Source organism: Dasypus novemcinctus, chromosome 8 (assembly GCF_030445035.2).
Source record: "Dasypus novemcinctus isolate mDasNov1 chromosome 8, mDasNov1.1.hap2, whole genome shotgun sequence".
NCBI lineage: Eukaryota > Metazoa > Chordata > Mammalia > Cingulata > Dasypodidae > Dasypus > Dasypus novemcinctus.
Window position 1 is genome coordinate 34,265,211 of NC_080680.1, and position 13,463 is coordinate 34,278,673.

The window sequence follows — 13,463 nt, forward strand, 5'->3', positions numbered from 1 at the left end:
AAAGACCCAAATAGGTTGAAAGTGAAAGGATGGGAGAAAATATTCCATGCAAATAGTTACTGAAAAAAGTGGGGGTAACAATACTAATATCAGAAAAATAGACTTCAAGTTACAAACTGTTACAAGAGACAAATAAAAATATGGTAAAAGAGTCAACCAGCAAGAAGATTCTAATCATACAATTGTAATCATATCTGTACCTAATAACAGAGCTCCATAATACATGAAGCAAACATTGACAGAATCGAAGGGAGAAATAGACAGTTCTACAATAGTAATAGGAGACCAAGATGCCCCTTTCAATATAGGATAGAACATCTATACAGAAGATTGATAAAGAAGCAGAGAACTTGAATAATATTATAAACCAACTAGACCTAACAGATACGTATAGAACATTGTACCCTCTACCCACCAATGACAGAATACATGTTCTCAAGTGCATGTGACTCATTCTCCAGAATAAAGCTGTAGATATGTTATGACAATAAAAAGAAAAACTGTGTATAGAATTCAAATCCAGTTAAGCAAGAGGGAAAAAAAGAAACTGACTCACTAGTTACTATGTATTTAACTTTTCTATAAACAAGGAAAACTTCTCAGATCAAGTCCAGAGTTATCTTAAATCATTCTACTTGCTTGCTTCTTTTTGCATGATCAGCAAATATTTTGCATATGAAAAGACATTCACTAAATTGGCAAAGCATTAAAAACATATAAACTGTAATAAAGTATGTAAAGGACTTCATTTAGTGGCCTCATTTATAATCATCTGGGGACCTGAGGACAGTGTGATAATGAGGTTCTACCGCTGGATTTGTAGGATGTTTTCTTACTCAGTACACATCCATCAGTGGTAGGTTGGGAGTTTGAAAAAGACCCCTTATACTTTGTCAGTCATCTCCTTTTTTTCTTTATTTTAATGCACATTCATAGGAAGAATTATATCCACACTTACATCCTTATGTTAGAGTTTAAATCTTTTCATAGTAGGAGAAGGCAGAGCTCATTAGTAGATTGGGTATTCTTTTAGATCCAGTGTCCTCTCCTTCTAGACTTTTAGCGTGGCTTATGAAGAGCTTGGCTGTAACTTGAGTTTTTCAGTATGGGAAGGATTTTGTTAGGAAGCCAAGAGGGTACCCATGTGCCACTTGTATTTAGGGACATGATAGGCTGTGTAACATAAAGCAACAGCTGACAGTGGCAAGCTAAATATATGGAATATTTCCTTAATCTTGTTGAAGTTTCATCTCTCCTCTGATACTCTTTCAAGCTTGATATGGAACTTTAGCCAAAGGGGAATTATGTGAATGAGAGTTTTGAAGTTTGGGGACTTTGATATTCACTCAGTAGGATTACAGTGCAAGACATAAAAGTAACTTTTAACAGAATACACCAGTTATATCTTTAGTTCCTTGGTAGAGTTTCCTTGGTAGATTCCATGGAGGAATCGCCTCAATTTAACATTTAATTATGATCCAACTAATTTCCTATTATTGGGTTCTCATTTGGCTTCTTTGTGCCTATGTTACTATCTATAATAGAAACGCTTATTAATAGTAAATACTTAGCCTGTTTGGTGATGGCCTTGGCATTTTATTTAGTATCCACAATATTTAAATTATCTTGTCTATTTGTAAAAAGCAGTAATTACGCTGCTCTCTCATTTAATGAGGATATCAAAATAATGACCCTTTCTGTTCAGTCCCAGAAATCCTGGATTGAAGGTGTTTTTGACAAGAGGGAATGTAACAAAATCATACCCAGTTCGAAGGACCCTCACAGGTATAATTTTTAATTATTATTTTTTAAAAGCAGTGCTATTTGGAAGACTGTGGAAACATTTGGTAATATCTATAAAGTAAATATTTATTTGTTCTTTAGTCAAAGTTTATTTCTTCCTCTTAATTTATAAAAGTAATACCTGGTAATTGTAGAAAATTTGGTTCAAACAGAGACCTTGATACAGGGCAGTTTTGTATCTTACAGCAACTCCAGTGACTATACTAGTACCTGGATGTAGTAGGCTCCTGATAAATATTTGTTGAATGAATTAATGCTGTATAGCAAAGGAAAAAAGCAACTATAATTTCATCACCCCTGTGGAGTTACTGTTAACATCATGGTGGATTTCATGCCAGTCTTTTATCTTTGATGCTCCTGTACCTCTGGATAGGTGGAAAATATCTAGTGTTGCATGCATTCCACGAGGATTGGATAAATAATTTACAACTTTTGTGGTTTGGCAATTATTGTGAATGTTTCTTACCCCAACTAAAGTGTGAAAAGAGTGGCTATTTAACATGTTTTTGAGGCACTGTGCTCAGATTGTACAGTTACTTTTAATTCCATTTCCTTTCCATATTCTTTTGAGCAGATAATAGGCAGTGAAATGGAATAATATAAGTTAGAGTAGTCTGAGTTCTTGGCAACCTGTTGGAAGCTCTACTTATAGAACAAAGTTCAAAAAAGCACCCAGTGAAAGACAGGGGTAGAAAGGTCTATGGAAAATTCCCCAGAGTAATCAGGTCCATGAAATTAAAATTGGGTGGCATTGCCCTGGGAAAAAAAGTAAAAAGAAAGAAAAAGTGAAGGGCAATATTTTAATTAGAGCAGCCACCCTATTTAGAGTCCTTCAGACATTTGGCCTTATATTTATTGGAAATTTAGAAATTGCAAACCAGATGATTATGAAGAGGAGTATGGTGGGGTCCTTGAAATTCTAGTCCTTTGGGGATGATTAAAATACAGGGCTCCTTACCTTTGTTAAACATTTACTAGTTCCACCCTTGTTGAATTACCTATGACTTGCAAGCCCTGCAACTGGAAATTCTCATTTTACCTGCCTATAAAATGTTTACAGAATGCCAGGATAACCTTGTTTTTTTTCCTTCATCTTTTATGACATCTTGTAAGGTGATGGTGCCTGCAGTGCCAAGCAGATTGAGTTCACGTGGTCCCTTTTGCTTCTGTAAATGGAAAATCATCTTTGCAACTACCATGAAACCCATGAAAAGTGATTAGCTGCAGGTCATTAGCCCATAGAGTCAAGAAGAAGAATATCAATGATCATAATTCCATGAATGGTCCAAGCTATACTACATTATAGGGCATAAAGGAAATTTCTATTTTTGTGGGATTATGAGAAATTAATGGATGACTGTGGCCATTCCTCCACACAGGCTTTTCCTGAGGTCCTTAGAGTAAGATTCTCTAAGTTAGAGCTTTCATGCTTTTTTTTTTCCCCCACAGAAAAAGGTGGTAGGTCACTATTTTGAATTGTATACAAGTTTATCTCTTTTACTGATTCCTTTTTTAGTTTCTAACTAGAAACAAGTCTGATAAATTTGATTATAATTTCCTTTTCCTTCTCATTTTCAACTTAAGTGAAGCTTCTGAGAAAAGAAATTCCCAAGAAGCCTGGGACAGGAAGGAGAAGTGAAAGACCTGAATGTTAGTTGCTGAATAAGTTCGAGTGACCCTGATTCTAATAATACTACCTTTTCTTCTATTATATTAACTAGAGTTCTCTGTTAAAACTTCTTCATACCTAATATATGATTATTGATGACCATAATGCTAACTCCCCAAATCCTGAAGGTCCTTCTGAATTATTAAAATGCCAGATTAATAAGGATAGTAATTGTATTTGTTATCAACCATCCCTTCTATGGGTAGTATTTTGTGTTCTAGAATTGCTTTAAAATTTTTAGGGAGCAGGTGTAGTACAGTGATTGAGCACCTGCTTCCTGTGTATGAGGTCCCAGGTTCAATCCCTGGTACCTCCTCAAAAAAAGAATTTTTTTTTTATTGTAGCAACTCATAGCATTTCCCATTTTAACCACTTTCAAATATACAATTCAGTGGTGTTAATTACAGTCACAATGCTGTGCTATTGCCACCACGTCCATTACTACAGTAAATAGAATTACTCTCATATATGTTACCTTACTTGATTCTTAAGAATTCCATGTTATCATTATAATTTACTACTAATAATAGCTACCATTATTATTCACACAGTGATGGACAAGGCACTATAAGACACTGTACAAATATTTCTGATAATCCTTTTAATAATCTTATAAGTCAGATATTTCTGGATGTGGAAACTGAGGCTGTAGAAGGGTCATTAAATCAGTGAGATTTAAGTCCAAGTATTGTAGTTCCAAACTCAGTGTTCTGTTAATTAGATCATAGTTGCTGCAGTATAATTATATTTAATAAATGACATATGGGAATATTTGGGAAATTATGTATTTTACTCAGCAAACCCTGATTTCCATCCCATAGAAAATAACAGATATTTACTGTATATGCATTGTATATGTTTTCAAATATATCAGTAATTTAACTGAGGTTTTATTTTTATCAATTTAGATGTGCTGCAGGATGCCAGGTCTGCCAAAATTTAATCAGGTAAGATCTAGATTAATAGGATTCCCTTTGACTTTTTGGCAACCTATTTAAACTTCTTTAGGGCAGTTTCCTCATATCTTGAAAGTATTTTACAGGGCTTTATTGATGCCTGATATTTACCATTCCAAGGAAAGTTTTTAAAAAGAAATGTGAGATTCTTTTGGGAGAAGGAGCGTGATGATTTGTATGTAATGGATTACTTGAATTATTGGGATATGTGAATGGTTAATGCCTTTTGGTAAAAGCTTCTACCAACAAACACTTATGAAACATTAAATTTTCATTTTAATAGCTGACATTCTATTTGGATAATGAAGGTGTTTCCTGTACTCACAGCCTTTATTTGAGCTATGACCAGCAAGTGAAGTAAATGCCTTCCACATGGGCAATTTGGTAGGTGGTACAATACAAATTTTGACAGTGATTTTCAAACAGAACCCCCTGTCAGCATCCTCTCACTTCACAATCTTCAGAGTAACCAATGCAAACAGTACTGGAAAAATATCTATTCTTATACCAACTGGGATTTAAAAACTGTTAGAAGATGTCATTTTTACATCTAGCTAGAATCTAGTGTCCCAATACCAGTTACTGAGCAGTCTGCCTTATTTATGGTGCCATCTGTTACATATATGTCTATGGCTCTTTGCCTGAACTTTCTTTTCAGTACCATGGATTTACTTCTCTACTCCTGTTAAATGCCATTCTTTTTCATTATTAAATCTTTATAATATATTTTGATATCTGATAATGCAAGTCATCTATACTTTATTCTTCTCTTTAAAAAATTGTTTTACTCATTTGGGGACTTTCATACATCTATATGAATTTTAGAATCAGTTTGTCAAGTTCTCTAAAAAAGTCCTTTTCTCTCGTTGTGAGCAGTACTTAGGTTGAGAGAAGATAATGTAATCACTAAGGCCACTTCACAGCCACATACAAATCACATGTTGAATGCACTTGAATTCACGGGGGCAACACAGTCAAATTCTTTCTAAGTCTGGCATGGAGACCAAGTGAGGATACCTGTGTCAATCTACAAAAGTTTAATTTTGTACTCATTTTACTCATTTTTAACATAATAATATTCTAGGAGTTCCCGTATTTTCTTGTTTTATCCTAGTCGATTGCCAAGCATCCTCACTTTGGAGATCACTGCTCTAGGGTGTGTAACGGAGCCTATACTTTAAATCCTTTTTGATTTTATGTCTACTTGTTCTATCAATTACTGAGAGAGAAATACTGAAGTCTTCAAATATAATTTTGGATTTATCCATTTCCTCTTTCAGTTCTTACAGCTTTTGCTTTGTGTATTCTGAAGGTCTCTTGTTAGGTGTGTACATACTTAGGATTGTGATGTCTTCTTGGTGAACTTTTTATCATTATGTAACACCCCTCTTTATCCCTGTTAACATTCCTTGTTCTGAAGTCTGCTTTGACGTTAATATAGCTACTCGAGCTTTCTTTTGAGTATTGTTTGCATGGTGTATTTTTTCTATTCTTGTACTTTTAACCAATATGTATCTTTATATTGAAGTGAGCTCCTGTGGACACATATAGTTGGGTATTGCTTTTTTTTTAATCTAATTTGTCTATCTCTGTCTTTGGATTGATGTTGTACATAGGAAGCATGTGCTTAACCACTTGAACTACATCCGTTCCCCTAGATCATTTCCATTCATTGTAAATATTGATATGGTTGGAATTAAGCCTACCATTTTATATTACTGTCTGTTCTCTCCATTTTTTAATTTGTCTATTTCCCTTTTCCTGTCTTATTTTGTGTTATTTGAATATATTGTATTATTCCATTTTAATTTATCTATTGGCTATTTTTCTTTTTCTTTTTTTTTTAGAGGTTGCTTTAGGGGTTACAATATATATACCTAAATTTTACAGTCTAATAATATTTCATCATTTCAAGTAAAAATGTAGAAGCCTCACAAACATTGGTTCTTTAACTCTTTATGTTGTAACTTTCATACATATTGCATTGATATATATTGCTAGCCCCACCAAAAAAGTTATACTTTTTGGTTTTGATTGTCATTCATATTATAGAACTTTACAGAAGGAAAATAGCCTTCTATATTTTTCCAGTAGTTGCCATTTATGATGGTCTTTTCTTTCAGCCAGAAGAACTTTCATTATGGGTTCTTTTAGGGAAGGCCTGCTGATAATGAATTCTCAAAGTTTTTCTTTATCTGAGAATGTCTATATTCTATGTGTATTCCTGAAGAATATTTTCACAATAGAGAATTCTGATTTGAAAGTTTTCTTTTCTCCCAACACTTTAAAGACATTGTTCCACTGTCTTCTGGCCTCTGTGGTTTCTGGGGAGAAATCTGCATTCATTAAAATCATTGGTTTTTAATGTAACATTCTTTGTGGTCTATTAACTTTAATGAAAAAAGTGTAAAAAAAAATATATGACATAAAAAATCATCATTCTTTCTGTATAATTTGTCTTTTTTCTCTAGCTGCTTTCAAGACTTTTAACATTATGATTTTCAGCAGTTGGATTACTTTATTTGTGATTGTGGTATTTCTTGAGGCTACCCTGTTTGAGGGTCACTGAGCTTCGTAAGTGTATTACCAGATTTGGAGATTTTTTGGCTGTGATTTCTTCAAATATTTTTCTTTTTCTTTTCTTTCTGGGGTAATATCAAACATTTTGATATTGTTCCATAGGTTGCTTAAGGTACTGTTTACTTATAAAAATCTTTTTTTTTCTACTCTCTTCTTCAGATCATGTAATTTCTATGGATCTGTTTTCAAGTTCACTAATTCATTCCTCTATCATCTTTCTGCTATTGAGTCTATCCAGTGAATTTTTAAATTTCAAATACTGTACTTTTAAAAAATTGCCATTTGACTCTTTTTTATAGTTTCTATTACTCTACTTAGAGCTTCTTTTTATTAATTTCAAGTGTATTTTTTATCTTACAGAACATGAATGTAGTTATAATAGGTGATTTAAAGTCTTTGTCATATAATTCCAACTTCTGTGTCATCTCAGGATTGGCTTCTGTTGATCCTCTTTTTCCTCAGGAATTGGTCATATTTTCCTGACCCTTTATATGTTGAATAATTTGGATTGTATCCTGGACATTTTGAATAATACGTCATATAAACTCTGGTTCCTATCTAAAATGCTCTTTTGTTTTAAAGAATTAACAATGAACCCAATTAGATTCACACCACACAAATTACATCTTTTTCTTTTGTGGGTGATGGTTTTAATCTTAGTTGAATTTTTAAAGCCTTTGCTATGCTGCTTAGGATATTATCAGCACATATGCCACTTGGGGGTTATTCTGAGACTTGGCCAGAAGTTTAAATCTTTTTCTAGTTTTAAATATCTTTGTTATCCTGCTTTGGATCTGTCTGATGCATGGTCAACTTAGTAGGGAATTCTTGACTTGTGTATGTTCATCTACAGATGAAGGAATCCTCTTCTCAAGCCTGCTTTCTGAGATTCCCACTTGCTATGTGATCTGCCCCCTTTTCATTTTCCTAACTCCAAAAGATGGGGTTTCTCTCAGAGTTTTGGTTGTTCATGCAGCCATGGCTATGCAGCTCTCGTACTACAGTCCACACTCAGGAACAAAGCAAGGAGACACATACAAAATAAAAACAATGGGGAGCTGCTCCCTCCCACCCCATGTCCTACTTCACACCAAAGAGATCTTTCCCCCCATTCTTCTGGTCCAAAAGTGGGGTTTCTATTGGAGTTTTAGCCTCCTCTGCCACTATCGCACAGTTCCATGAGTGGAGGCTGCTTTTCAGTTGAAGCTGTGAAAGAAAAAAAAGAAAAAAAAAATAGCCCAAGTAAGTCATTCCTGTACATGGGTCACTTCTCCATGTTTTGATTGCCTTCCAAATTCTCAACTTTTGTATATTTTTCAGAGTCCACAGGTAGTTGCTTTTTTTTTGTATTTTGTATTTTGTGTATGAGATTTTAGTTATAACGTCAGGAGAGATAACCTAGTGGGCTTACTCCAGCTGGGCCACTAAGGATATCTCAGAACATTTACATTCATTCATGTGATAAATCTTTGGTTCCTGAAATGACAAGAGATTACAAAATGTCATCATTTTTTTGTTTATATTATGTTACATGTTATTTAATAAACCTTTTAACTACAATATTAGAGGCAACTGGAAAGAGGGGAGAAAATCAGAAAGTCTGCTACCCTAACAAACACTTTCATTTTGACATATTACTCCTTTTGCCTTTATTTTAGAAACATACTTTAATTACATATATTCATAGGATATATACCATTTTGCTTTCTGCTGTTTTAAATAACATTATATGTAACAATTACATGGTAACAGTTTTGATTTTTCTACAGCATTCAAGATTATCATTGAATTAATGTTTTGATAATCCTTTGAAATAGTACATAATATTTCACTGTGTTAATAGGCGACATTTTTATTAAATAATTATCTTAATGGAAAATAAGTTGTTTCCATTTTTGCTGTTGTTTGATTAGTATTGAAATAAATACAACCTCAAATAGAGTTTTTTTTGTGTGTGTGATTATTAAACTGTTTATTCCAAATGAATTCTGGAATTTCTCAGAATTTTTGTGAGTGATAATCCTGGATTAGAAGGCAGGGATATCTTTATAATACATATTTTGACTTGTTATAATACTTTTCAAAAATATTAAACAGGGGAGCAGATATAGCTCAAATGATTGAGTGCCTGCTTCCCATGTATGAAGTCCTGGATTTGATCTCCAGTGCCTTCTAAAAACAAACAAAAAATGCAGTTTTCACTGGGGAGTGGATATAGCTCAGTGACTGAGCACCTGCTTCCCATATATGAGGTCCTTAGTTTAATCCCCAGTACCTCCTAAAAAATACATACACATGTATATATACATACATACATACATATATATATATGTTTGTGTCTTCAAGGGTATATGAATATAGTATTTGTTTCACTATGATCTTTTCAACATTTAATGTTAATAGTTTTAAATTATTTTACTAAAATTAGTAAGTGTACATCAAAATTGGAAGTGAATGTGGCTCAACCGACCAAACGCCTGCTTCCCACATGGGAGGTCCCAGTTTCAGTTCTGGTGACTTCTAAAAACAAAAACCAAGCAAACAAACAAAAACTCAACTCAGGGGAACCCTTGTGGCTCAGTGATTGAGCTCTGGCTCCCACATATGAGATCCCGGGTTTAACCCCTGGCCCTGGAACTTCAAAAAAAAAATTGCCTCAATTTATAATTTTAGCAGGGGTAAACATATTCTTATGTAATTATTTATTATTTGTTTTTCCTCTATCCTGGATCACTTATATGATTGAATAAGCATTTGCCTGTAATAGGCATATGATCTGGCATATTGGATGAAAATCATTTCTCCATCTACAGATGTATCGTTTCACATTGATAAAAAGTTTTACAGTTCTATATATTGAAATTTCATTTTTCTGTGTGTTTGGTCCTAATTCATCAAAGATGAGAAGGCCATCATACTTTCACAAACAAAATGAGTAAAGTATTATATATTCTGTTAGTTTTTATATACTTTCAATTTTTAAAGGTTTAACCTTTTAATTTGCCTAGTTTAGTTTTTTGTATGGTATAGGTTACAGATATCTATATGAAATATTTTTTAAATATTGCTAATTATTTGCAAGAACATTTAAAAAATCTTTTCTTTAAAAGCTTATTACATGTATTTATTTTTTAATTTGTATTTATGGTCAGGTCTCTTTCGTATCTCTTTTCCATTGATGGTTCTATTTTTACATATCACTACAATTTTTATATTTTAGTCATTTCAAAATTTAAGATCATACATAAGCATGCTTTAATAACTCATTTGCCATTTTCTTCAGTCAAGTTATTCATATTGGGTTTCTTAGCTCTGGTTAAAGTTTCTGCCTCTTGAGTCAGAATTGTTTCCATATCGTGGCCTAATTCATTATGAGTAGCATAATCTTGGGCTAACATTACTACTCATAACCTTTCTGTCTCATCTATTAAATGTAAATCTTAATGTGAAAAGAAATTTTTAATGTATTTTTATTACAGAAGTTGGGAACTTACAGAACAATCACAACACCCCTCCACCAACACACCACAGCGTTGTGGAACATTTTTTATAAATTATGAGATAATATCATCAGACTGTTACTACACACTATGGTCCATGGTGTACATTTGGCATATTTTTTCCATATCCCCCTATTATTATCACAGTACCTCTTTGGCATTGATGTAAGAATATTACAGTAGTGCTGTTAACTGTAGTCCATAGGCTACATTAATTATATTTTTCCCATGCTTCTCCACATTCCCACTGCCTTGCAATAATGATTATATCCGTTCTAGTTCACAGAAGGACTAATGTGAAAACTTTTAAATTGTTAACATGTGCCATCTGTATGTTATTCTAGGAAAATGTAAAAAAAAATGTGTCTATTTTGTGTTCTGAAACTGTGTGGTTTTTATCCTGGATTTAAGGTGTTACTGTGGGCGATTGATTGGAGACCATCATGGGATAGATTATCCCTGGACCATCTCAGCTGCCAATAGTAACGGAAATGAACAATGGTCGGTTGAAAAGCACACAACAAAAAGTCCTACAGATACTTTTGGCACAATTAATTTCCAAGATGGAGAGCACACCTACCATTCGAAGGTTTGCTAACAACACATTGTTTTGCTGGTTTTAAACAAAGGGTAACCTCCACATGGAATAGTTGCTTCAAATGTAGATGATAGATGATTTGGTTTTACTGCAACGGTGATCTAAGTTATCGACCACTTGGCAAAATGGCCTGACCCTTCTCTTTCCTCAATGTCTGAGGGGGATTGTTTGCTTTCCAGGGGTTGTGAGACCAGCTCTTTATTTGACTGAGCTCTTTGGCAAACTTATAACCTCTGCAGATGAGAGCATGGCCAGTGAGGCAACTGCTAAAGGGCTGCCCTTTTTTTAAGGAATGCAGAAAAGTAACTACTAAGAAATGAAGTGTTAGCTGAAAAATGGCTGTAGTAACTACTAGTCACTTGTAGCTGTTCACACTTGTCCTTATGAGTGTCTGCTCTCAGAAAGGAAAAGGAGGAATTTCTCCACATGCACTGAATAATAGTACTTGCGCTTTCCAGTCCAGTTTCCTACCTGTGTATAATATGTCAGTTTTACATGTGATTTGCATAGTATTAAAAAGTCAGCTCTGGGGGAAACGGACTTTGGCCCAGTGGTTAGGGCGTCCGTCTACCATATGGGAGGTCCGCGGTTCAAACCCCGGGCCTCCTTGACCCGAGTGGAGCTGGCCATGCGCAGTGCTGATGCGCGCAAGGAGTGCCGTGCCACGCAAGGGTGTCCCCCGCGTGGGGGAGCCCCACGCGCAAGGAGTGCGCCCGTGAGGAAAGCCGCCCAGCGTGAAAAGAAAGAGCAGCCTGCCCAGGAATGGCGCCGCCCACACTTCCCGTGCCGCTGACGACAACAGAAGCGGACAAAGAAACAAGACGCAGCAAATAGACACCGAGAACAGACAACCAGGGGAGGGGGGGGGATTAAATTAATTAATTAAAAAAAAAAAGTCAGCTCTTCTTCAAGTTTTCTCTTGAGCATTTTAATCGCCTGCTGCTTTATTAGATGGAGTCAGCTTTCCCTGCATGTGGAGCCCACCTTGGGAAAACTTGGAATCAGCAGTTCTGTAGGGTATAAGTGATCCCTTGGATGGATTTGAAACTGTAGTTCATAACTGCACAATCTTAATAAAGCTTGATAACCCAGTTTGACAATAAGCTGCAGTCCCAATTGTTAGTCCTCCTGCATTTCACATCGTGAGTTGATGTTTTCTCTCGTTGGCAGAAAAACTGTCCGCAGTTCCCTCTCCAGTCCTTTTGGGGAGCTGCCACTTATAGAATCCTTTTGCTTATGTGCTTTATTCATCATCATCTTTATTCATTTGTCTTTTCATTCATTCAACAAATATTTGTTGGGGGCCCACACCTGGCTCTGCTCTGAGCAAGTATTCCATGTGTTAATGTTGCTTACAGTTGAGTGGGGGTTTAGGACATACACAGTTCCCCAAAAGGGTGATGATGTGATGGAAAGAGAATACAGGATACTTTGAGAGCACGGAGAAAGTTATGCCTTCATTTGGGGGAGTGGAAGGTTGTCCAGGAAGCCATCTGAAAGTAGGGGCAGTTAAGCTGTCATCTGAAAGATGAGTGAGGTTTTTGCTATCTGGTGAGGTGGAAGGGTAGGGCCACTCTAAGAGTAAGGGATGGCTTGTGCAAAGGCCAGCAGGATATCGTATATGTAGGAGAACTGAAAGGATTAGGTTAGACAGATCCCTGCTCATTAACATGCATTTGTATTTAGCATTAGACTCCTTGCTACATCCTGTGCATTTGACGGTATTTTACTTAATCTCTCAGCAGAGATGAGGCTGTTCTTCATAATTAGGCCCAGAATTGCACTTTGGATTTACCCTGAGCAGTAGGAAAGCTTGCCAGAGCTGGCTCTCCAGCCCCCTGCTGCATTCCCCTTCTTGGAAAGGGGATGATGTGGCCCTCTCTCTCTCTGCCACAGGATCCTGCCTGAAGGAATTCATGATAGCGGAGGTAGAGAAGAGAAGTCGTTAACCTTGAGTATGGTCTTTGCTTGGCCTTAGGAGAAAAGACTCCTGTGCTGATAATTTAACTCATGGTTGTATAACCTTAAATCTGAGGGAGTGAGAAATGTCTTCAAGGACTATAAGCGCTTACAGTTGAGAGAGGGACACGTGATTGAAATAGTGGAGACCGAGACAAGGTGGCCTAATTGACAGCTGTCTCCTTTACCTTCCACTCAATATTTGGAGCAACATAAGCCATTTGACAAGGGCCGTTGGTGTGGTTTTACACTCGTGGTTTCTTATTTCCCTTATTCTTGCTCTAAATCTGACTTATTCTTGCTGTTGGGTGGCATATGCTTGAGGAAGGCAAACTCATGTCAATATGATTTGAATGGTCTGGATGTGGGTGCATCTGCTGGAAAGACTAACGCCAGTC

The 13,463-nt window shown here is 35.6% G+C and overlaps 1 protein-coding gene across 3 annotated transcripts in view; it reads left to right on the top strand.

Annotated features, from left to right (window-relative positions):
* TRPM6 (transient receptor potential cation channel subfamily M member 6) overlaps positions 1–13,463 on the top strand; it is a 160,181-nt gene that overhangs the window by 24,934 nt on the left and 121,784 nt on the right. For all 3 annotated transcript variants that reach the window (XM_058301661.1, XM_058301664.2, XM_058301663.2), the window contains exons 2-4: positions 1,706–1,785; positions 4,381–4,419; positions 10,920–11,097. In XM_058301661.1, coding sequence (XP_058157644.1) covers positions 1,706–1,785; positions 4,381–4,419; positions 10,920–11,097 — 297 coding nt within the window. The remainder of the gene's footprint in view (positions 1–1,705; positions 1,786–4,380; positions 4,420–10,919; positions 11,098–13,463) is intronic.